Raw genomic sequence first — 25129 nt, 5'->3', positions numbered from 1 at the left:
CGCCGTTGGAAAGAGAGCCGATGTTGCTATACATAGCAGCAACCAACCGAGTCGTGAGTGTTGTTGTGGTGGTAGAAAGAGAAGAGGAAGGAAAAACCGTCCAGAGGCCGGTATACTACCTGAGCGAGGTGCTCTCCCTCTCAAAGCAAAACTACCCGCACTTCCAGAAAATGACCTATGGCGTGTTCATGGCCGCCACGAAGCTCAAGCACTACTTTGAGGAACATCCTATGAAGGTGGTGAGTGAAGCACCCATCTCCGATATCATGTGCAACAAGGACGCTAGCGGCAGGATTGCGAAATGGGCAATACAGATATCACCGTACGTACCGGTGTATGAAAGAAGAGACGCCATCAAATCGCAAGCTAAATTTGGTCGATTGGGCGGAAATGCAGTACAAGCCCCCGGATCAAAGAATGGAATACTGGAAGATGCACTTTGACGGATCCAAGCTCAAGGAGGGTCTCGGTGCCGGTGTAGTCTTAACTTCACCGAAGGGAGATCATCTCCGGTATGTTTTACAAGTGCACTTCAGGGCATCGAACAATGTCGCTGAATACGAGGCTTTGATCCATGGGCTTAAGGTCGCAAAAGAAATCGGTGCACACCGGATCATTTGCTATGGAGATTCAGATCTCGTGGTACAGCAATGTTCTGGAGATTGGGACGCAAAAGATGCCAACATGGCCTCGTACCGGTTTCACGTGCAAAAGATTGCCGGCTTCTTCGAAGGGTGTGAATTTCACCATGTACCGCGTGCAGAAAATGAAGCTGCGGATGCTTTGTCCAAGCTGGGCTCGTCCAGGCAGGAAATCCCTCCCGGAATAGCCTTGGCACACCTGAGGGTACCATCAATTAAGCCGAGTCCGGAGTCGGAATCAATTTTCGTACCGGAGTCACACATTGTACCAATGGATATCGACGAAGGAAACCCGGGGACTGTTCCGGTAAACTCGGGGACTGTTCCGGTAAGATCGATCGCTGCTGCGCCGGTACCGGAAGAAACAATGCTGGTGGACAACATGGACATAGACGTACCGGTGTTCCTAGTTCGGGAGACACCATCGTGGGTTAAACCTATTAAGGAGTTCCTGGTCAACGGCACCCTGCCGGTTGACGAAAATGAATCAAGGAGGATCCAAAGGAGGTCCAAGGCTTACACCATCATCAACGGCGAGATGTACAAGAGAAGTGTTACCGGTGTCCTCCAAAGATGTGTGGAACCGGAAGAAGGAAAGGAGATGCTCGAAGAGATTCACCGAGGAGAATGTGGACATCACGCTTCCTCAAGGGCGCTGGTAGCAAAGGTGTTCCGGCATGGGTTCTATTGGCCAACAGCTTTGGAAAACGCGGAGGATATGGTAAGAAAATGCAACGGGTGCCAGAGGTACGCCAAGCAAAATCATACCCCAGCCTCCGGCCTGAAAACAATACCATTGACTTGGCCGTTTGCAGTTTGGTGCCTAGACATGGTTGGCCCATTCAAAACAGCAAGGGGAAACATGACCCACATCTTGGTTATGGTGGACAAATTCACCAAGTGGCTAGAAGTCAAACCCATCGCAAAGTGTGATGGGCGCTGACAAGGGATTAACTTATCAATGCCTATGGATTGTAGGCTAGGGTTTAGTTAGAAGTAGAGGGCAAGTAGATCTCGAAGGTTTCAGCCGAAAAGTACTCGACGAATATGAAAACTAGGGTTTGCAGACAATGATTCGATGATCTCTTCGTCCCTCGACCCCCCCTTTATATAAGAGGTGGAGCCAAGGGTTTCGTTTTGTACAAGTTACAGAGTCCGGGACGGTTTCTAACTCATCCCGCCGGATTACAAATAACACTTCCTATTACAACTCTATCTTTTCCTTTAACACATCTTGGGCTTCCGAATCTTCTTATTCTTCGGGTAGTGGGCCTTCAATAAACCCCGGGTACTATATTCGGCAGGCCCATTTGGGATGCCTATGTCAGTAGCCCCCGAGATTTTGCTTGAATCATAGAATCAGGGAAAATCTCTACCGTTTATTTTTACTCGAAAACTCTAACTTTCATACTTCTTCTCATAAAATTCTATATTGTACAGGGATATTGGTAATTGGGGCTAGTTCATCTGACGGATCAGGTACTAGTTAACTGCTCTAGTGGCAATCCGCAAAAACCTACTTCAAAATCACGTCCCTGGACATGATCTCGGGATACTGGTGTAAACTTCGACAGGTGCCGCTTAAGGTCTTACCATTCCGTCGAGTCCCGGTCAAATTTATCGAGTACCTAACGCGTCCGTTAGGATTTTTCTTCGTATCCGTTGATACGGATAAAAGTAGCAGAGCGCAGTCTTCGGCGATGCCACGCCCAGCAGAATAGATCCGGGGTCTTACCTTCGCAAATTTGCGGCATTCGAAATTGATCGCAACTTTGGCGTTCGAGAATATATTGTCGAGTGCTTTTCCGGCTGTTGGAATGGCACATTTTATCGAGTCATATATGACTTATATTGCTCTCCCGATGGGAGTATATGTAGAGTTAATTATAACTCGAAATATACTCTTTTGCTGTTCTATTTTTCCTTTGTTAATTTCATCGGGCACGCGAACAGCGTTCCCGATGGGAGTAGCCCCCGAGGCTACAGCCAAGAACTTGTGCTTGGTTGTAGGCTCAACATTTTAGTCCACCTTGTCGCTATATTGCCATTATTTCCCGATATTCTTTCCCTTCTTTTTTTTTTTTTTTTTTTTTATCTATCGGGTGCGCGAACAGCGCTCCCGATGGGAGTAGCCCCCGAGGCTACAGTCAAGAACTTGTGCTTGGTTGTAGGCTCAACATTTTCTATATTGTCATACTCGAAATTTTTACTTTCTGTCAAAGTAGCCCCCGAGCATTTGGGCAAAAACTTGTTTCTGACCAAAAGCTCCCGATGTATTCAAATAACTTATCCTGTCGCCATTCTCCTTTTATTTTTCTCGTCGACATATTTTCCCTTGTCAAATTTTTCTTCAACTCTATCAATGGCCGAGTTTTTCCTGCCTTGTGGGTCCATCGTTTCCACCACGTTGACACGTCGTGTAAGTGGGGGACACACGTCCTCCGCTTTTTCTGGCGCACGTACGGTAACGCCTATCTTAGTAAAAATACTTTTTTGCCCTTGTACCAGAAGATCGATTCTCACCACACGATTTCCTCATCCAACGGCTTTCTGCGACCCTCAATTCTTATATAAACCTGTCTTCAACCTCCGTTCATCCCCTTGCTTGCGCCGCTCACCTGTTCCTCTTCGCAAAACTTTCCCTGCGCCCAACTCTCTCTGATTTCCCGCACTCGCATACATTGCTCTGCCCATTGCCGTTAATGCCACCGCGCGCGCCTGACTCGCCACAGCACTCCAGAATCCGTGATGGCTGCTGAAGATCTTGAGTGGGAGAGATCTAAAATCTCCAATCAAGACGTCAACCTGATGAAAAGGCTTGGCCTTATGAAGAAGGAAGACGCCATCCGCTTTCCCAGCGAAGAAAGCTATCCCAACCCTCCAATGGAGTATCGGGTTAGTTTTGTTGATCATCTCATCCGTGGCCTCTCTCCCCCAATCCATGATTTCCTCCGCGATCTTCTCTTTGTTTACGGGATTCAGTTGCACCAGCTGACTCCCAACTCGATCCTTCATATTTCTATTTTTATCACTCTTTGTGAGTGCTTCCTTGGAGTCGCCCCCAATTGGGCTCTTTGGAAGCGCATTTTCTGCCTTCGCCGCAATGGCGCGCACAACGCCACCTACAACATAGGTGGCGTAGTTATCTGTGTCCGAACCGATGTCGATTATTTCGACGTCAAATTTCCCGACTCTGTCCAAGGATGGCGCAAGAGGTGGCTCTATATACACGAAGAAAGCGCCAATTCCGTGGAACACAACATAGTTCCCTTCGACGGAAACGCGAAGATTCAACGCCGCTACTCTTGGGACGCCGAAGCTTCCGAAGAAGAGAAAAAGGCGACAGAAGCTCTTATGTCTCGTATTCATCAACTTCAAAATACTCGAGGCAAGGAGTTATCCGGTGTCCAAATCACTCGCCTATTTTCTTAGGATTAGAGTGCAGCCTCTTCAGGCTCGCAAAAATCCCCTTTGGACGTACTCTGGTGCCAATGACGCCAATAGGCTCTCCAATGATCTTTCTGTGAAGGACTTGGAGAAGCTTATTCGAAGAATTACTTCGCTGAGTAAGAAGGATTCTATTCCTTCCTCCTGTCGCGTGGCACCCTACAACTCCAGCAATCTTCTCCCCGAGGTATTTTGTCTTCTCGAATTTTATCTTGTTGTGAATTTTCCCTGCATCTCATTACATTGATATCTCTCTATTTTTCCCTTTGTCGCTATTTTCTTGTAGAATCACCCTGCTATGGCTTCCCTTCCTCCTCTTCCTGAGGATGGAGAAGTCGAAGAAATGGGCATTGTTACTGACGAGAATCAAGAAGCTCCGTCCTTTGTGAATGATCCCGTGGATTCTCGAAAGTCTGCGGGATCTTCCGAGGACACCACGTCAGTCCAATCTCCTCCTCCTGCTGTTTCCCCACAAAGGAAAAGGAAGAGGAACGATGTCGAAGATTCCGGCACTTCCCAAGCCGAAGAAATTGTTCCTTCTCCTCCGAAGGCAACTTATGATCCTTATTTTGCATCCCTCGTCAGCTCGTAAGTTCCTCGGCTTCCTCTTTATTTCTGTAATCGAAGTTTTTCCTTGTCTTGCTTTTTATACTATTGCTCCTTACTTGCGGTGATGACGAGGAAGAAGTACCAACTCATGACGTAGCTCCTCGGACGAGCACGTCACATACTTTAGTTATTTCAGAGAAACCTGTTGAAGGAGAAGAATCGTCGCCTCCTCAACAGGATGTTGATATACCTACTCTTCCTTCAAGCCCCCTTGTCCCTTCGCCAAAAAGGGCAAGGGTTGAAATGATCGTTGAGCCTTCTCTTCAAGTGAGCAGCTCTTCGTCGCAGCTTTTGGATGATGTAAGTTTGTCGATGTCTATATTTCTTCTATTTTGCTTTTGTGGATCCTTACTTTTTGTAATGCCGAAGTTTTCCCCTTCTTTTCTTCTTCTTTGACAGCCTATGATCAAGGATCTTATCCGCATCGGGTCCCAATTTATTGGGTACCGCGAGTATGCCAGCAGAACCGAAGGTAACAACTTTTATACTTGCTGTTTTTCCTTGATTTTTTACTCCTGCTGCTTGTCGCTATTTCTGATCTTTCTTCTCTTTCTTTTCCACATCTCGACAGAAAAACTTGCAGAGGCTAACAAACGTGCCGAGACACTTGCTCAAAAACTCGAGCAAAGTGAGACGGCTCACAAGAAAGCTGAGCTTGTCGCTAGTGAAGCTAGAGCTGAAGCTGATGATGCCAAAGCAAAGGCCGCTAGTGTCGAAGAATTGCAGCAAAGGCTCAAAGATGCTGAATCTGCCTTACACGAGCAAAAATCTGCACAGGCTGCTCGTGAGCAGGGGATCATCAAGCGTTTGAAGTCGCAAAGTCGACGTACGCTGAGTAATATCCTCAATTTCTTCTATTTTGTTGCATTTCCTGTATCTTGGTTTTCGACTAATATTTTGTCTCACGTGGCAGCCCAAACAGACCAGGATTTTGATCTGGAAAATCCCGTCAATGACCCTCTCCTTGACGCACTCTCTCTTTTGGAATTGCATGGGCGCGAAATTCGTGAAAGCGTGGCCAATGCCAGTGCGGGTTTGTCGGCGTTGTTCCCCTACTTCTTCCCAAAGAAAGAGGAACCTTCGACTTTCCTTGACCTTGCCAAGCTTTTCAATTCATCGGAAGACCTTGGACTGAAGATGCGCCATGAAAATATGAAGGTGGCTGTTGAAAATACTTGTTGCTGCGGTTGCTGACAGCCAACAGACTCTAGACTGGATGAAAGTTGGCGACACCGAGCAGATTGAGCAATCAAGATGGAAGTCACTGATTAAGGCGGCCAAACCCAATACGAAGAAAATCTTGGCGTATCTCGGGATCAAGCCAACTTCGACTCCTAGCTCCTCGAGGCCGGAGGTCTAGTTGCATGCCTCCTTGTTTCCTTTTCTGTTTCTTTTGCTCTTGTCGCCATTTTAGCCTTGGCGACAATTACTTACTTAGTCCATCAGGAGAACTTTCTTTTGTAATACCCATGTAAATATTCTAGCAAGTAATGAAATTTCCCTTCGTGCTTTTCATTGATCCTGGGCCTTTCTTTTCCAGTTAATATTTGATAACTACTCGACTCCTCCTTGTTCTGCCACTGCTTCACCTGCATCTTCCTTCTCGAAGAAAATACTAGTCGACCCTAGTCTCCTTGAGAGTTCCTCAAGCAGACATTTGTCGGAAGATTTACAAGAACTTCGACAACAACTTCAGTCTATGAAGAAACAAACTTTGGCCATGATGGAACAATCTCGAAAAGCCTCTGAAGGAGAAAAACTTGCTCTTCATCAAGCCGAAGAAGCTCGTGGCTGCTAGGGATGCTTCTGTATCTTGGAAGCAAAGGGAGCCACAACCCGAGAAAATAGTATGCTTGAGCTAATGCTGGAAGCTAGCACAGATATGCTAGGTACGTTTTTGCTTTCTTTTGATGCCTCTTCTTTATCTTGTTGTGCCTTTCTTCCAATTTCTTGCCCTGTCGCTTTTAACAGGCTCAGTTCTTGATTCTGCTGCCGAAGATCAGAGAGTAAATGAGAGGACAAATCTTCTTGTTAATCTCTCCCTTAATCATGGGTGTTTGTTACGGACCACTCCTGAACGAACCCAACAAATTGTTAGGTTCCAAGATCGTGCTTGCCGGGTGCGCGATTTTCTCGGCTTTTGCACGTCGACATTGACCCTTGTCTATAGGAATCTGTTTCCGAGAAACGAGGTTCCAAAAACTCTTCCCGAATTATTGGAGGTATTCAGAGATGCTCCTCGCATCCATAACTTTGTGCGGGCTCAACTCACTGCTGGAGCTAGATTTGCCATGATTATGATAAACATTTGTTACCCAAAGTTGGACCTGACGAAGATTGTTGCTGGTTGCCTGGCCAAGAAAACGCGTCGGAAAAATGATATTGACTCAATCGATGCCATGGTAGCTCCTGTGGCTGAGTCGATGATTGATGAACTTCTTCGGATGGACTCCGAGTTCTTTACCAAGGGTTCGTATGCTGAACATAGAACAACCAGGGGTTTGTCGGTAGATACTATCTTGGGATTTAATTGACTTGTATCATTGTTAGAAAACCTTGTGTCTCCTCTCTCTTTTTTGTATTTCCGAAGGGACTTATTGTATGTTGCTGAGGTCCTCTATGTTGTTGAAGCCCCCGAGCCTGACTAGGCGAAGATTGCACTATTTTTCCTTCCTTAAAATCTGTTTTTTCTGCTGGAATAAAACATCTTTGTTTGTCCCTTGAGTATCTTTGATGTCGAAGTTCTATATTTACATGGCGAGGTTTTTAAACCAAGGCGCTTACGTTGTTTTGATGTGTATACTATATTTATGATTGCTGTCTTCCGATTTTGTTATATTTGGCGAGGTATTAATGTACCAAGGCGAAATATTTCAATGAATCTATATTGTATGTATTTTGAGACTTGGGCGTTTGAGCCCCCGAGCGTGTCGAAGAATAAGAAGTGTATCTCCACTATCTTTATTATATTGCAGCACCACGAGCCCGCCTCATTAAAAACCTTTCCCGGCCCCACTCGGTGCCCCGAAAAAGGAAAAGAGTGCGTCCGAAAACTCGTGGGCGTTTCGGTACATTGAAGTTTTACAAGGACTATATTTCGACTCTAGGCGTAGAACCGCCTAAGTTGCGCCACGTTCCAGGGGTTTGGCTCCTCCACCCCTGTCTTCTTGTCTTTTATCCTGTATGCTCCTCCTCCGATTACTTCCGTGACGATGTAGGGACCAAGCCAGGGTGACTCGAGTTTTTCATGACTTTTTTGCGTGAGCCGAAGAACTAAGTCCCCCACTTGAAAAGATCTTGGCCGCAAACGTCGACTGTGATAATTTTTCAAGTCCTGTTGATATTTGGTGACCCTTGATAATACTTCGTCTCGAGCTTCGTCAAGTGCATCTACATCGTCTTCCAATGCTGTTTTTGACGCTTCTTCATCATATGCTGTGACTCTAGGGGAGTCGTGCTCTATTTCTATTGGAAGTACTGCTTCCGCGCCATGGACTAGAAAAAACGGGGTTTCTTGTGTCGCCGTGTTTGGTGTTGTTCGGATGCTCCACAGCACACTTGGTAGTTCATCAGGCCAGGTATGTCGAGATTTTTCCAAAGGTCCCAACAGACGTTTCTTGATGCCATTGCAGATGATGCCATTGGCTTTCTCGACTTGCCCATTGGTTTGAGGATGTGCAACTGACGCGAAGTTCAGCTTGATACCCACCTCTTTGCAATAGTCTTTGAATTCATTGGATGTGAAGTTGCTGCCGTTGTACGTGACGATGCTCTGTGGGGCACTCCAAACCTGAAGACGAGGCCTTGTATGAATTTTACTGCAGATGCTCCGTCTGGTGAATTTATCGGCTTTGCTTCTATCCACTTTGTAAATTTGTCGACAGCTACTAGCATGTACTCCTTTCCTCCTGGCCATGATTTGTGTAGCTTGCCCACCATATCAAGTCCCCATTGTGCAAAGGGCCACGACAAAGGTATTGGTGCTAACTCTGCTGCTGGAGAGTGAGGTTTTGCGGCAAACCTTTGACACGCGTCGCAAGTTCGTACTATGTCCTTAGCATCCTCAATTGCTTGTTAACCGGTAGAATCCTGCCCGAAAAACCTTGGCTGCGATAGCTCGACTACTTGCGTGGTGGCCACATATTCCTTCGTGTACATCCTTCGGAATTATTCTTCCTTCTTCAGGTGTGACGCACCTTTGCAAGACGCCTGAAATACTTCTCTTATATAATTCTCCCTTAACCACTGTGAAAGCTTTGGAGCGTCGAATTACTCGCCTTGCCTCGACTGGATCGTCGGGTATTTCTTTCCTGAGTATATATGATATGTATGGCTGCATCCATGGTATCTGTATTACCATGACCAGGTCTTGCTCTTCTTCTTCTTCCTCTTGCTTCTCCTTGGTAGCCCCGAGGGTTTCTTCTCCTTCTTTTTTGACTTTGTCAACTCGGTGGATCTCTCTGTTATCTCTTCCCAAAATACACCTGGTGGGACTGCAAGGCACTGCGACCCGATGTTTGCCAGAACGTCGGCTTCGTCGTTGCTCAATCTACTAATATGATTTACTTCGCATCCATCGAACAACTTCTCGAGCTCATTGTATACCTCCTTGTATGCCATCATGCTATCATTGACTGCGTCACATTGGTTCATAACTTGCTGAGCTACCAACTGTGAATCGCCAAAGATTTTTAATCGAGTTGCTCCGCAGGCTTTCGCCATCTTCATCCCGTGTATGAGAGCCTCATATTCTGCTTCATTGTTAGATGCGTTAGGGAACGTCATCCGAAGGATGTACTTCAACTTGTCGCCTTCGGGTGATATAAGTACTACTCCTGCGCCGGCCCCTTCTAGTCTCTTGGACCCATCAAAGTTCATAGTCCGGGTTCTCGATAAATGCGGGGGTCCTGTATTTTGCAACTCCATCCACTCTGCGATGAAGTCCGGTAGTATTTGCGACTTTATTGCTTTTCTTTTTCATACGTGATGTCCCGAGGGAAAGTTCTATTCCCCAAAGGGAGACACGACCCGTAGCTTTCGGGTTGTTCGAGTATATTTGACAAAGGAGCTTCATTGACCACTATGATCGGGTGTGCCGAAAAATAGTGGCGCAATTTTCGTCGTTGTCGTGAACACTCCATATGCTAGCTTTTGGTACTGAGGGTACCTTTGTTTTGAGGGTGACAAGACTTCGCTCACGAAGTATACTGGTCGTTGTACTCCATGGATTTTCCCTTCTTCTTCTCTTTCGACAACTAACACCGTGCTAACCACTTGGGGTGTGGCTGCAATATACAGCAGGAGAGGTTCCTTTTCCTTTGGAGCCACCAGGATTGGTGGTGTCGATATTTTCGCTTCGGATCCTCGAAAGCTCTATCGGCCTCTTCGTTCCACTGGAATTTATCTCCTTGTTTTATCGGCGCATAAAATGGTAACGCTTTTTCTCCTAACCTGGCGACGAATCTGCTCAAAGCTGCGACTCGCCCAGTTAGCTGCTTGTATTTCTTTCAACTTCGTTGGCTTCCTCATTGTTACTATGGCTTGTATTTTGTCGGGATTTGCTTCAATCCCTCTTGCTGAAACTAGAAATCCCAGAAGTTCTCCTGCTGGGACGCCAAAAGAACACTTCGTCGGGTTCAGCTTGAGGCAGAATTTGTCGAGGTTGTCAAAAGTTTCTTTGAGATCCTCGATCAACGTTGCCCCCTTTTTTGATGTTATGACGACATCATCGATGTATACTTGCACGTTTTTCCCGACCTGTGTTGCTAAACACTTCTGCATCATCCTCTGATATGTTGCTCCCGCATTTTTTAGACCAAAGGGCATTGTCTTGTAGCAAAACACGCCGTAAGGTGTAATAAACGCTGTTTTGGCTTCATCATCTTCTTTTAATCTGATCTGGTTATAACCAGAGTATGCATCCAAAAAGGAAAGACGTTCACAACCTGCCGTGGAGTCGATGATTTGATCGATCCTTGGGAGGGAAAGTGATCCTTAGGGCAATGTTTGTTGAGACACGTAAAGTCGACGCACATGCGAAGGACTGTCGTGTTTTTCTTCGGCACCATCACTGGGTTAGCTACCCATGTGGCTTCTGTAGATATCTCTCTGATAAAACCAGCTTCCTCTAGTCGATTTATTTCTGATAGCATGGATTTGCGGTTTGGTTCCGAAAAACGCCGCAAAGGTTGTCTGATTGGTTTCGTTGTTGGATCCAAATTTAGGTGGTGCTCGGCAAGTTCCCTGGGTACTCCTGGCATGTCAGCTGGACACCATGCGAAGATTTTCCAGTTCTCACGGAGGAACTCGACGAGCGCGCTTTCCTATGCGATATCCATGTTGTTTGCAATGGATGTCGTCTTTTTTGGATCCGTCGGGTGAATCTGCACCTCCTTAGAATTTTTCTCTGTGTTGAAAGTTGATTCTTTGTTTGGCCTTCCAACGTCTGGCAGTACGTCGTAATCAGTCATGCTTTTCGACGCCAAGTATTCAGCTTGCATCCCGAAGGTTTCTGATAACCGATGGAAATCCTTGTCGCACTTATCAGCTAAGGCGAAACTCCCTTTGACCGTGATTGGTCCCTTGGGTCCAGGCAATCTCCATAACAAGTATGTATAGTGTGGTACTGCCATAAATCTAGCATATGCTGGTCGTCCCAACAAAGCGTGGTATTGCGATGGAAAATCCACGACTTCGAACTCCAGTTTCTCGATTCTGTAATTTTCTCGGGTTCCAAACTGAACGTCGAGGTTGATCTTTCCCAATGGGTAACTTGGTTTTTCTGGTGTGATGCCGTGGAACCTTGTGTCCGTTGGCTTCAGGTTTGCTAAGGATATGTTCATCTTCCTCAATGTATCTGCATACATAAGGTTTAAGCTGCTGCCACCATCTATGAATACTCGAGAAACGTCAAATCCTGCGATAACTGCTGGCAGTATAAGTGCTGACTGCCCTGGTCGAGGAACCTGTTGCGGGTGGTCTGCTATGGTGAAACCGATGTCTTGCCCTGACCAATTGAGGTACTCAACTGTTGGTGGAGGCATTTTCTCTGCCATGAATACCTGTCGTGAGATTACTTTTTGAGCTCTATTGGATGGCCTTCCCTTCTGAATCATCGACACTGCTCCGTTGGAGTTAGGATCAACATAGGGTGGTGGTGCGGGTGCTGCCGCTATTCTTAGCTGGTGTCGATTGTCCTCTGTAATCGCGGGAGGTGGCGGTAGATGAACTTCGCTCCTAGGCTCCCGAGGGTTTCTCTGTGCTGCTCGAGCGTGAGCGTTTTCTGCACATCTGAACATTGCTTGAAAATTTCGACAATCTTTCTGTAGGTGCCCTGACTGTCTTTTCCCATTGCTGTCGAGGAAGAAGTGCATCTGGCACGGTCCGTTCAGCATTTCTTCGGGGGACACGAAAGGTCTTGGGAACCTTGGCCCACTATTTTGCCTGTTGCGGGAGTCGTCCCTATTATCGCTTCGCTGCTCATTGCTTCTCTGATAATCGTCTCTGTTGCTTCCTCCTGTATTTGCCCGAAATCCTGCCGAAATTTGCCCCGGGGCGTCATAATTCGGATACTTGCCGAGGAAATCGTCGCCTCGATTGATAATTTCGACCACGGTCCTCTTACGGCGACCTGTGTCGTTTATTGTGGACAGCGTCTTCTCCGTCTGCCCATCTATTTGCTATCTCCATCAACGCGGATACTTGTTTTTGGATTGGTCCTTCCCAAGTCCTCGACAAAATCTCCACGCTCGATTCCTGCGACAAACGCATCTATTGCTCTCTCGTCGGATATATTTTCTGCCGAGTTTTTTATGATGTTCCACCTTTGGATGTATTTTCTCATTGACTCATCTGGCTTTTGTCGACACGCCCTCAGCTCTTCTAACGACGCAGGCTTCTTGCATGTGGATCTGAAGTTCTTGACGAATACGTCCTCGAAACTTTCCCAGCTGTCGATGGACCCTGGCGGAAGTTTTTTGATCCAAGATCGTGCGGCTCCACTTAAGTGCACCTGAATACTTTGCATGGCTGTTGCTCTAGTTCCTCCAGTTAGCTTCACCGTCTCGAGGTAATCAATTAACCAGTCCTCCGGATCTTGCAGGCCGTCGAACTTTTTGAAGTGATCGGGTAACTTGAATCCTGAGGGGACTCGAGTTTTTCGGACTCTTCTCGTGAAGCACGGTAGACCGCACATATCCTCGTCATTAAGCTCCGGGGACTGCCGATGATCTCTTCTGCTTTGCCTCGCTCTATCGACCCTTGCTTGTGCTCCTGTATCTCTTGCTCTACTTGGTCCTTCCGGAGCTGCCGCCGTTGCTGCTGCAGGTCGTGGACTATTTTGCCTTGCCGCTTCTTCGGGAGGCGTTGCTACGAACGCTGTCCCCATGGCTCCAACCCCTGCTAACGCCATATTGTATAATGTTTCCCTTGGATCTCCTGGTGGTGGTCTGGATGCAAGGATGTAAGCTTGTGTCGCCATATACCCAGCTTCTGGTGTCTTAGGGATAATATTTCCTCTTGTATCTATCGTCATAAAAGACATGTCGAGGTTTTGAATCAAGTGCTCTCTTTATGCTTCGGGTATGTGTTGTAACCTTGATCTTCCTCTGTTCCGAGCCTCCCTGTGGCTATCACCCGAAACTCTAGATTGTCCACTTAGATCTGCCCTTCTCCTGCTGGATGCAGAAGCTGCCTCCTTTCTCCTGTTCAACTCAGTTGTCTGTTTTTCTATTTCTCGGGCAGTTCGTGCGAGCATATATTGATAAGCTTGCAGTTCTTGAGCTGTAGCTGTCGTCGTCATTGGTTCTGAACCATCTATGGCTTTTGCCGCTCTATCCCGAGGCTGCTCGTGGAAGTTGAACTCGACGCGTGGTGTGGGCCCGACATATTTAGTGCCCATACCTCTCCTTAGATCCGAGGGATCGACAAAAGGATTTCCCAACTCGTCGAAAGCCTCCGATGTTTCCTCTTGATTTTCTATAGCATAAATCCGATGATATTTTGTACTCAGATCTATGTTGGGTTTGGTGACATCATTGTTGAGATTGATGAAGACCTTGCCCATTGTGAGAGATTTGTCGATGAAGTCGTAACTGTCGACATCGCTTGAGCCATCGCTTATATATGAGTCCGCAGATGACTCAAACGATGCGTTGCTGAAGATCTTGGCGAGTTTCTCTCTTGCTCTGATGCTGATGTAACGTGTTGCCGAAGTTTCTTCTTCTGACTCAGTTGACGATGCATAGCTTGAAAAATCAGAATCGACCACCGACGATCCCGACGAAATCGGAATTTCGACACGATACGATCCTTCCTTCTCGACGCGAAAGTGGAACCTTCCGAACGTCATCTCCAAGGGCTCCGCCAGATACGTATATGCATCCAAACGGGAGGGTGGGTGAGGAACAAAATCAACAAGACCAGCGGCGATCTGTTTACCTCGATCCATAGTGTTGCTTCCGGTTGACGATGTCGAAGATCTTGAACGTGCCATCGAGATCAGATCCTTACGCCTCTAATTCCCACGGACGGCGCCAATTGACAAGGGATTAACTTATCAATGCCTATGGATTGTAGGCTAGGGTTTAGTTAGAAGTAGAGGGCAAGTAGATCTCGAAGGTTTCAGCCGAAAAGTACTCGACGAATATGAAAACTAGGGTTTGCAGACAATGATTCGATGATCTCTTCGTCCCTCGACCCCCCCTTTATATAAGAGGTGGAGCCAAGGGTTTCGTTTTGTACAAGTTACAGAGTCCGGGACGGTTTCTAACTCATCCCGCCAGATTACAAATAACACTTCCTATTACAACTCTATCTTTTCCTTTAACACATCTTGGGCTTCCGAATCTTCTTATTCTTCGGGTAGTGGGCCTTCAATAAACCCCGGGTACTATATTCGGCAGGCCCATTTGGGATGCCTATGTCAGGCGCACAGCGGTTAAATTCTTAAAAGATGTCATTTTGCGGTATGGATACCCACACAGCATTATCACTGACAATGGCACAAACTTTGCTCAAGGTGAGTTCAAAAGATTTTGTGAGGACAACAACATCCGGTTGAATTTGTGCTCAGTCGCACACCCACAAGGCAATGGCCAAGTGGAAAGAACAAACGCTTTGGTGCTTTCCGGTATCAAACCGAGACTCATCGATGCGGTGGAAAAATCGCCGGGGTGTTGGCTCGATGAGCTAGCGTCGATCGTTGTGGAGCATAAGAACTACTCCAAACCGGTCTACCGGATACACTCCATTTTTCATGGTTTATGGAGCGAAGCGGTCATACCAACCGACATTCTCCATGATTCACCAAGGGTGCAACTCTATAACGAAGAAGAGGTAAAGGAAGCTCGAGAGAACGATGTGGACTTGATAGAAGAAGCAAGAGAGCTGGCCTTGGCAAGAACAGCTATTTACCAGCAGAACCTCAGACGCTATCACAGCCGGAAGGTTAACCCGAGAGTGTTCCGGGAAGGTGACCTGGTGTTACGCCTGGTGCAGCGCACTGAAGGCCGGCACAAGCTTTCCCCGCCATGGGAAGGGCCTTTCATTGTGAGCAAGGCTCTCCACAATGATGCCTACTACCTTATTGATGCACAGGAATGGAAGAAAGGAAAGGCGGACAGGTCCGGAGAGGAGACCAAGCGTCCATGGAATGTAGCTTTGTTGCGTCCTTTCTACTCTTGAAGTTGTGGTGTAAGAAGGTCCTTTTTGTACCTTATTTGCTATGAATAAAAGATGTCGGAACCTCGAATGAATCTCGGGGACTACCCCACTAAGGTTGCATGTAACTTGTCTATTTTTTCCGTTTACCGGTTGCTTATTGAACGTTTTTTCTTTTCGGTTTAGTAGTGTGCTAAACCCTACCGGAGTCTTCGACTCTGCTGCTGTCCGCAACCCGGCTTCATGGCAAGCAAGATAAACCGGTAGGGGATAAGCACATGAACTGCGAAGAGGAGGAGCGGGAAAGAACAATCCGGAAAAGTTTAACTAACCCCGGTTATACCGGTTTTTGCAAAAAATTCGAGTTATTTCTAAGTTCAAGAAAATGCTTGCTTGGTAAAAGAACTTTGTGCTCATACGCCAAAAACGCCCAGAGAAGGTAGGCAGAGCCAAAGCAAAAGAACCAAGTGTGCATCGAATTGGATGCAGAAACAATTTCGGAATCAATGCAGTGCAAGACCAAAATCAAACCGATGAGCAAAAATTCTAAGTCGCAAACCAACATAACTTAATAGGTTACCGGTGTGCAAGACACCGGCATAAGTTGTACCACAGCCAGATAGAGCTTAAGTTTAACTTACATCATAAACCCCGGCATACCGGGGTAGAATTTAACGGGCATTGTTTAAGACCAACAGGACAAGCATGATACAGGCATCATTCAAGGGTAAGTCAAGCAGCAGGGGCTTCAGGGGGAGCAGCGCCGGCCTCAGGAGCTTCCGGTGGCGCGTCCTCGGCATCTTCATCTTCGCCTCCGTCTCCTTCTTCCTCATCGCTGAGGTAGTCGTTGACGTCTTCAGGAGGGGGGATGAAGGTGCGCATCTCGGCATACTCCGCGATGTGGTACGCGCGATCCTGCCGTTTGGCGGCAAGGACCGGATCCACCTCGGTAGGAGCTCCTTCGCGTACACCGACGAGGGCGTCCAGATCCAGCTCTGGGTACCAGGAGCAGGCAACGCGAAGCGCTGAATCTGCTCCGGCGCGGGCAGCGGAACACTGCCACTCCCGGATCCTTCTGCCGGCACCTTTCAGGCGGTCGCTGATGAGGGAGAAGGTATCCGGCACCACTTCTCCAGGCCAGAGAGTCCTGAAGAGCTGGGCGGCCACCTCCGGAATGTCAGAGACATTCCGGTCCACGCAGCGCATGTGGGCGACCCGCGAGCTCAGCGCGATCAGGTGTTCGTAAGGATCCCAGGCAGCGGCCAAGTCCGTACGCCCTTGGGCACCCCGGTACTCTTCAACCTTTTTCGCAGCATGCGCCTGGGAGTCCGGAAAGAGCCCTACAAGACAACGAAAAGAAGTTAAGTGCATGGTACCGGAACAAATAAGCTTACAAGCAGAAATCGGAAAAGGGAAAAGAAAAACATACGCAGGGCGAGCGCGTCAGTTCGCGTGACCAGAAGGTCGTACTCCTTCTGCTCCGCCTCCAGCCGCGCCACCTTGTCCTCGGCTGCCTTCTGTGCCTTGGCGGCCTCCTCAGCAGCGGCTTTGTGCACCTTGGCGGCCTTGCCTTCAGCTGTTTTCAGCGCGTTGGTGGCCTCCTCCAGCTCAGTCTGCAGCACCACAGTGGCGTTGCCGGCATCCTCCAGCGCCTCGTTGAGCCTAGCCTCCGCAGCGGCTTCAGCGGCCTTCAGTGCCTTAGCATGATCAAGACCAAGCTGGACATGCTGACGCTTAAGCTCCCCGTAGCGGGTCTGCTGGGCGTTTAGCTCCTCCTGGTGCTTCTGGACAAGTTTGTCCTTCTCAGCTAAAAATCGGAAAGCAAGTGTTAGCAAAATTGCACTCATACAATACGATGCGGAGAAAGCAAGTTAACCGGAAAACAAAAAGGGTACCTTGGAGTGCGGCAACCTGGACCTTGAGGGCTTCAAGGGAGGCTTCCGGAATAGCTGTTATGCGAAAAGCTAGTAAATGACAAAGAAGGAAGAAAAGTTTTCGGTGAAAAGATGCCGGAAGAAGAGAAAGAAAACAAACCTTGGCAGTGGCTGTGGGCCTCAGCGAGATCCCGGTGCTCCCACAGAAGCTCCTCAAAGAGCAGCTTCCGGGCATCAGCGGTGCTCTGATCAAAGGAAGGTAATTGTGAGAAAGGAAAAACAAAGATCTTAACCCGAAACTCGGGGACTGGCTATGCCGGTTTTGCGCTTTTCTAGTCAAGTTTCGCGCTAAGAGCAAAGATCTTAACCCGAAACTCGGGGACTGGCTATGCCGTTTTTGCGCTTTTCTAGTCAAGTTTCGCGCTAAGAGCAAAGATCTTAACCCGAAACTCGGGGACTGGCTATGCCGGTTTTGCGCTTTTCTAGTTAAGTTTCGCGCTAAGAGCTGCGCTCTCAACACGAAACTCGGGGACTGGGAGGATAGACAAGATCCGGAAAGAAACAAGCCGGCATCAGCAAAAATTACAAGAAGATTGGAGAAACTTACCACGACATTGCTGGTGGCGTCGTACCAGGCACTGTCGAACTCCTTCACGGCTCGCTTGAGTCGCATGAAGTGTTCTTCAGTGGACCGTGGCCCAGCTGGATCCGGCGCCGGAAGGCGGTCCTTCCCCAGGCCCTTCGTGGCAGCGGAGATGTCCGCTGCGTTCCACTTCTCGGCGTAGGGGAGAAGGTGCCCCAGCTCCTTGCCCTCCCGCTTGAGCTCAACAATCCGGCCGAGGAGGCCGGACGGTTTCTCTGAGACCGCGGCGGCGGCGGGCCCGACGTGCAGCACCAAGGACCGCGAGCCGCTGAGCGCCTCCACAGCCTTTCCGCGCGACTCCCCGGCTGAGGCGCTTACTGGTCTTGGGGGCTGCCGGCGGCGGCATCGGCGTAGTTGCGGGAGGTCCCTGGCTCGGCGGAGGTGTTGGCGTCGCCTCAGGAACAGGGGTTTCCGGCGGCGGCGTTGGCGTGGCGTCAGGCGCTGGAGCTTCTGGCGCTGAGGTAGAGGAGGCCGGCACGGAAGTTTCTGGCACGGCCTTGGAGGGGGAAGAGCGTGAACTCTTCTTCTTCTTCTTCTTTTCTTTCTGGACGGAAGGAACCAAAGGTTCCGACCGCCCGGCAGCTTCTTCTTCGGCGCCGATGTTGCTGGCGCCGGTATCTTGGGTCTCTGGAGGGGAGGTGAGATCCTCCTCCGCGCGGTGATCAGGAGATTTGGGGGCCGCGCGCCCCGAACTTGTAGTGCCCCCGGAGGGGAGGCAGAGATGTTGCCGGCACCAGATGGTGTCGGGCTTGAACGAGGAGGAGGGGTTGAGGTTCCAGCGGAGCCGGCAGAACCCTCAGCCCTAGGCCCAAGCTTGAGCGCAGGGCTGAAAAAGAGAAAGAGAAAGAATTGGAAAAAGCAGTTGGAAAAGACTTGGCAAAAACAAGAAAAGCAAAGGAACAGGTCTTAACCGGAGGAAGTGGGCATCTGTTTGCTCTTGTAGCGCCTCGTGCCTACTTGCTTCCCGGATAAAGGCTCGGTCCGGAAGCGTTTGGCCGGAGGCTCTTGGCTTGGCCCGGCATCCGACGCCGGGGTCTTGTTCTTCTTGCCCCCGACGACGAGGTTGTTCAGGAACTCCCGGCCAACCTCGGCCTGCAGCGGGGTGGCGTGCGCGTGGATCTGTGGGTTGATGTTGGTTGAGGAAGGATCTACAGAGGAGCAATGACGGTAAAATATAAGAGGTCAAATAGAGAAGCTACCTCAAGCATGGTCAGGTCGTCGGACGAACCAGCGGGCTCCGGCGGAGACCTGCCAAGGCGCGAGGCTGGGGTCTTGCCCATCTTCAGATCCCTCCAATAGATGACGGGGTCGGGGTCGAATTTGTCCAAGCCTCGCTTCTGGGCAGGGCCTCGGCGATCAGACTCGATGCCGGGGAAACGGTCCTTGGCCTGAAAAAACAAGAAAGATAAAAGGGTTAATCACAATGCAAAAATTACCGGTACGCCGACCCGAGTTGTGTAACTTCTTACATCTTGGGTCGGGGGGTTAGTGGAACTGAGAGGCCGAAGGCCCCATTCCCAATCCTCCGGCATAGCGGTCTGACAAATCTGGCCAGCCTTGTGGACAACGTCCTTCTTGCTAAGAGGAATTCCGGTGATCTTTGTAGGATCACCGGGACCGTACATCTCGCTCATCTTGTGTATGCGGCGCTTGAGCGGAAGCACCCGGCGCGAGATAAAGGCGCGGATGATATCATCTGAGCAGATGTTGGTGTCCTTCATCAGTTGCCTCATAAAGCGTATAATCCGGTTGGTCTCGATATGAGAGTCCTTCGGATTGTAGCTCCAGTTGGCCCTCGTGGGCGGCGCCGGATTGAAGGGCGGCAGGTTGATAAGGTCCGGGCGCCCTTGTTCTTCACATAGAAAAAGGTCCCTTGCCATAGCCGGCATGACTCGAGACCGGAGAATTTGAAGAAAGGGCTCCCTTGACGGGAGCCGATGATGCAAGACCCGCATTGAACGGGGGGTTTGGGTTTAGGAATGTCCTTGCCCTGAACGGAATTGATCCGAAGAGCAAAGAAGCGGGCGAACGTCTCACGAGTGGGACGAATGCCGATGTAAGCCTCCATGAAGGTGGCATAGCAAGAGAGGTAAAAAATGGCGTTGCCAGGGAGGTGGTGAGGTTGAAGTTGGTAAAAATCAAGGAAGCGCCGGAAGAAATCGGACGCAGGAAGGCCGAAGCCGCGCTCAAAGTGAGCAAGAAAAACAACTCGTTCACCGGGTTCGGGCACCGGTTTGATTTCATCGCGAGGAAGCCGGCAGGTCACTCCTTCCGGAATCCTCCTGGACCGGTAAAGCCAGTCAATCTCGAACTTAGTAACGTTGGAGCCCATCCAGGCCCCTCGGGTGATACCGGAAGAATCCATACCGGAACCTTCACTAGAGCTACCGGATGCGCGATTGCTACCGGACTCAGCGTCCATCCGGGCAAGATCAGCGGAGAGTCCGTCAGAAGATCTGCTACGCCGGCTAGCAGAGGAAGACGCAGAAGAAGAAGTAGAGGAGGATTCCACACTAGACACGGAATTTGGCGAAGAGAAACAAGAATCCCACAATATACCCCCGCGTGAAGATCTACGAAGGAGAGAAAAAAGCAAGAAAAAGAAGAAGTAAATACACTACCGAGTCGAGATCTAGAAAGCAAGCAAAAGAGGAGTAAATCCAGATTAAGCCTAACCTGAGGCGGCGGAGTTGCTGAGGAAGAAGTTCGCCGGAGGAGCGACGAGCCAAGGGCAGGCGAGGTAGTCCGTCGGCGGCGAGGTGAGAAGAAGCTCGAAGAAACACCAATGCCGCGGCGGAGGCAGAAGCGCTGCAGAAGTCCTTCGCGCGACGAAGTCCGGCGACGTCCGGCGAAGCAGTATCGAAGGTTCGCTGGGCGGCGGAGCTCGGGCGGCGAAACGGAGCGGCGGAGGCGCAGAGAGCGAGGAGTACTTGTGCGCGAGGAACTGGAGAATGCGAGGAAAGGAAGGAGAAGAAGCGGTTCCCCCTTATAAAGGAAGAGGGAGATGTGGGCCGAAAACCGCTGGGCCTCAGCGGTTTGGATCATGGGCCGCGACGGTTCGATCCACGGGCCGCCACGTAGCACGGTGATACACGCGAAAAAATAACAAGCCACAGGGAGGTGCCCACGGATCCAGAGAAGCGGTTGGGATTCGCTGCGAGGCAGTTAATGCGCGCGCAGAAGCCGAAGGGAAGTGACCCCTGACACTGGCGCGTCGATCCACGGTGCGCATGTCACTGACAGGCGCGGGGCCCGAGATATTCTCGACTTCGCCGAGGAAGTGTTTAATGACTAAGATGCCGGAGGATAAGACACCGGATAATGTCTTAAGAAGAAGAGATAACAATGACCTGGTCAAAGATGCCGGATCTAGGCCTAAGGCCGGATAGATTAAACCGGTATCCCAAAATAAAAGAACCTGGCATGGTCTGTTGGATAGGATCCGCCAGACTATACCAGCTTCGGGGACTAATGTTGGGGGGATGACCCCCGGTATGCCAAAGGCATGCCAAACCGGATGGTTTGAGCCATCAAGATACCGGTTTAATGTTCGTACCGGAACGTAGAGATAAGAACTTAGCTAAGCGAAGCCGGGCCGGTATCCCCAAGAGGGGTATGCCGGAACCGGATAAGAAGATACCGGGTTACCGGAAAGAAGAGCAGGTCGGCAGAACTGGTCAAAGATTCTCTCCAGAGCTAGAAGACAAGGATGAGCTAAGCAAAGTAGCTTTAAACGAAGGGCTGACGATAAAGAGAAGGATGACGGTCAAAGAAGCCGGAGGACGTCGGCATCCACGATTAAAGAGGACTCCGGTGTCTTCTATGATTAAAGTAGCTTTGCAAAGTAGTTTGTCTAGTCAAAGATGCCATTAGGGTTTCTTGCCCCGTAAGCCACCCTCTCCCCTATATAAGGAGAGGGGGCAGCCCCTCCTACGGGCGGACACGAACAGAGAAGAACACTTGTACTGAGAAACTTGTAACCTGTTGAGATCAATAGAGAAGATGATCTAGAGCGAGTTCCTCCTTATGTCTTTCCTCTTCAACCTCTAGCCTTGGCTAAGTTCTTGAGGAAACCATCCGGAAGTTCATCCCATCTAATCACAAACCCTCCCCCGAATCCTCTTGCGTCCATTCGGCCCCAACCTAAGCCATCCTATGGCATCTGTTTGTTCACCACGACGACAATGTTGACGCTTCGTCTCCTGATGTTACTTGATACACACTTTCTGCGCCTAGCTGAAAGGCGTTAAAGAAAAGCGCTTATGGGAGACAACCCATTATTTTACTTTTGCACTTTATTTTATATTTGAGTCTTGGCAGTTGTTTACTACTGTAGCAACCTCTCCTTATCTTTATTTTATTTCATTGTTGTGCCAAGTAAAGTCTTTGATAGTAAAGTCAATACTAGATTTGGATTACTGCGCAGAAACAGAATTCTTGCTGTCACGAATTTCGACCTGCCTCTCTGTAGGTAGCTCAGAAAAATCTGCCAATTTACGTGCGTGATCCTCAGATATGTACGCAACTTTCATTCGATTTGGGCATTTTCATTTGAGCAACTCTGGTGCCTCAATAAAATTCGTCTTTACGAACTGTTCTGTTTTGACAGATTCTGCCTTTTATTTCGCATTGCCTGTTTTGCTATGTTGGATGTATTTATTTGTTCCATTAATGTCCAGTAGCTTTGTGTAATGTCCAGAAGTGTTAAGAATGATTATGTCACCTCTGAACATGTGAATTTTTGATTATGCACTAACCCTCTAATGAGTTGTTTCGAGTTTGGTGTGGAGGAAGTTTTCAAGGGTCAAGAGAGGAGGATGATACAATATGATCAAGGAGAGTGAAAAGTCAAAGCTTGGGGATGCCCCCGTGGTTCATCCCTGCATATTTTAAGAAGACTCAAGCGTCTAAGCTTGGGGATGCCCAAGGCATCCCTTCTTCATCGACAACTTATCAGGTTCCACTAGTGAAACTATATTTTTATTCCGTCACATCTTATGTGTTTTACTTGGAGCGTCTGTTTGCTTTTGTTTTTGTTTTTGTTTTTTTTGAATAAGATCGGATCCTAGCATTCTTTGTGTGGGAGAGAGACACGCTCCGCTGTTTCGTATGAACACATATGTTCTTAGCTTCATCTTTAATGTTCATTGCGAAATTTGAACTACTTCATTCATTGTTATATGGTTGGAAACGGAAAATGCCGCATGTGGTAAATGGTTTAATGTCTTGAATAATGTGATACTTGGCAATTTTTGTGCTCATATAGATCATGTTTAAGCTCTTGCATCATGTACCTTGTACCCATTAATGAATAACTACATAGAGCTTGTTAAAATTTGGTTTGCATGATTGATCTCTAGAGTCTAGATATTTTCTGGTTAAGGTGTTTGAACAACAAGGAGACAATGTAAAGTCTTATAATAGTTACAATATGTTCATATGTGAGCTTTGCTGCACCTTTTATACTTGAGTTTGCTTCAAACAACCTTGCTAGCCTAGCCTTGTATTGAGAGGAATTTTTCTCGTGCATCCAAATCCTTGAGCCAACTACTATGCCATTTGTGTCCACCATACCTACCTACCACATGGTATTTCTCCGCCATTCCAAAGTACATTACTTGAGTGCTACCTTTAAAATTTCCATTCTTTACCTTTACAATATATAGCTCATGGGACAAAATAGCCTTAAAAACTATCGTGGTGAAGAATATGTACGTATGTGTCTTATTTCTTAATAAGTTGCTTGTTGAGCGGTAACCATGTTTCTGGGGACGCCATCAACTTTTACCTTTGTTGAATATCATGTGAGTTCCTATGCATGTTCGTCTTGTCTGAAGTAAGGGAGAATATCATGTGGTTTGAGTATGCATAATGTTAGAGAAGAACATTGAGCCGCTAACTAAAGCCATGATTCATGGTGGAAGTTTCAGTGTGGACAGCTAATCCTCAATCTCTTATGAGAATATTAACTGTTGTCGAATGCTTATGCATTAAAGAGGAGTCTATTATCTGTTGTCTATGTTGTCCCGGTATGGATGTCTAAGTTGAGAATAATCAAAAGCGAGAAATCCAATGCGAGCTTTCTCCTTAGACCTTTGTACATGCGGCATAGAGGTACCCCTTTGTGACACTTGGTTGAAACATATGCTATGCAATGATAATCCGTGTTAATCCAAGCTAATTAGGACAAGGTGCGAGCACTATTAGTATACTATGCATGAGGCTTGCAACTTATGAGATATCTTATACATAACACATATGCTTTATTACTACCGTTGACAAAATTGTTTCTTGTTTTCAAAATGAAAAGCTCTAGCACAAATATAGTAATCAATGCTTCCCTCTGCGAAGGGCCTATCTTCTACTTTATTGTTGAGACAGTTTGCCTATTCTTTCTATCCCAGAAGCAAACACTTGTATCAACTGTGTGCATTGATTCTTACATGTTTACCTATTGCACTTGTTATATTGCTTTGTGTTGACAATTATCCATGAGATAAATATGTTGAAGTTGAAAGCAATCGCTGAAACTTTATCTTCCTTTGTGTTGCTTCAATGCCTTTACTTTGAATTTATTGCTTTATGACTAACTCTTATGCAAGTCTTATTGATGCTTGTCTTGAAAGTATTATTCATGAAAAGTCTTTGCTATATGATTCATTAGTTTACTCATTATCTTCATCATTGCTTCGAATCACTGCATTCATCTCATATGCTTTACAATAGTATGATCAAGATTATGATAGCATGTCACTTCGGAAATTATCTTTGTTATCGTTTACCTACTCGAGGGCGAGTAGGAACTAAGCTTGGGGATGCTTGATACGTCTCAAACGTATCTATAATTTCTTATGGTCCATGCTACTTTTATGATGATACTCACATGTTTTCTACACATTATATGTCATTATTATGCATTTTCCGGCACTAACCTATTGATGAGATGCCGAAGAGCCGATTCGTTGTTTTCTGCTGTTTTTGGTTTCAGAAATCCTAGTAAGGAAATATTCTCGGAATTGGACGAAATCAACGCCCAGGGGCCTATTTTTCCACGAAGCTTCCAGAAGTCCGAAGGAGAGACGAAGTGGAGCCACGAGGTGGCCAGACACCAGGGCAGCGCGGCCTGGGCCTTGGCCGCGCCGGCCTGCTGTGTGGGCCCCTCGTGTGGCTCCCTGACCTGCCCTTCCGCCTACATATAGTCCGCGAAACCCCCAGTACCGAGAGCCACGATACGGAAAACCTTCCAGAGACGCCGC

At 48.0% G+C, this 25129-nt stretch overlaps 1 protein-coding gene across 1 annotated transcript in view; it reads right to left on the bottom strand.

The window, feature by feature from the left end:
- Positions 1 to 25129, bottom strand: part of LOC124680297 (BTB/POZ domain-containing protein POB1-like) — a 100105-nt gene that overhangs the window by 36999 nt on the left and 37977 nt on the right. Inside the window, exon 5 of the mRNA XM_047215367.1 lies at positions 10542 to 10551. Coding sequence (XP_047071323.1) covers positions 10542 to 10551 — 10 coding nt within the window. The remainder of the gene's footprint in view (positions 1 to 10541; positions 10552 to 25129) is intronic.

The sequence above is a fragment of the Lolium rigidum genome, unplaced genomic scaffold (genome assembly GCF_022539505.1).
Source record: "Lolium rigidum isolate FL_2022 unplaced genomic scaffold, APGP_CSIRO_Lrig_0.1 contig_1215_1, whole genome shotgun sequence".
Classification (NCBI taxonomy): Eukaryota; Viridiplantae; Streptophyta; class Magnoliopsida; order Poales; family Poaceae; genus Lolium; species Lolium rigidum.
The sequence above is the reverse complement of the archived record's forward strand: the minus strand, read 5'-3'. Positions and strand labels throughout refer to the sequence as shown.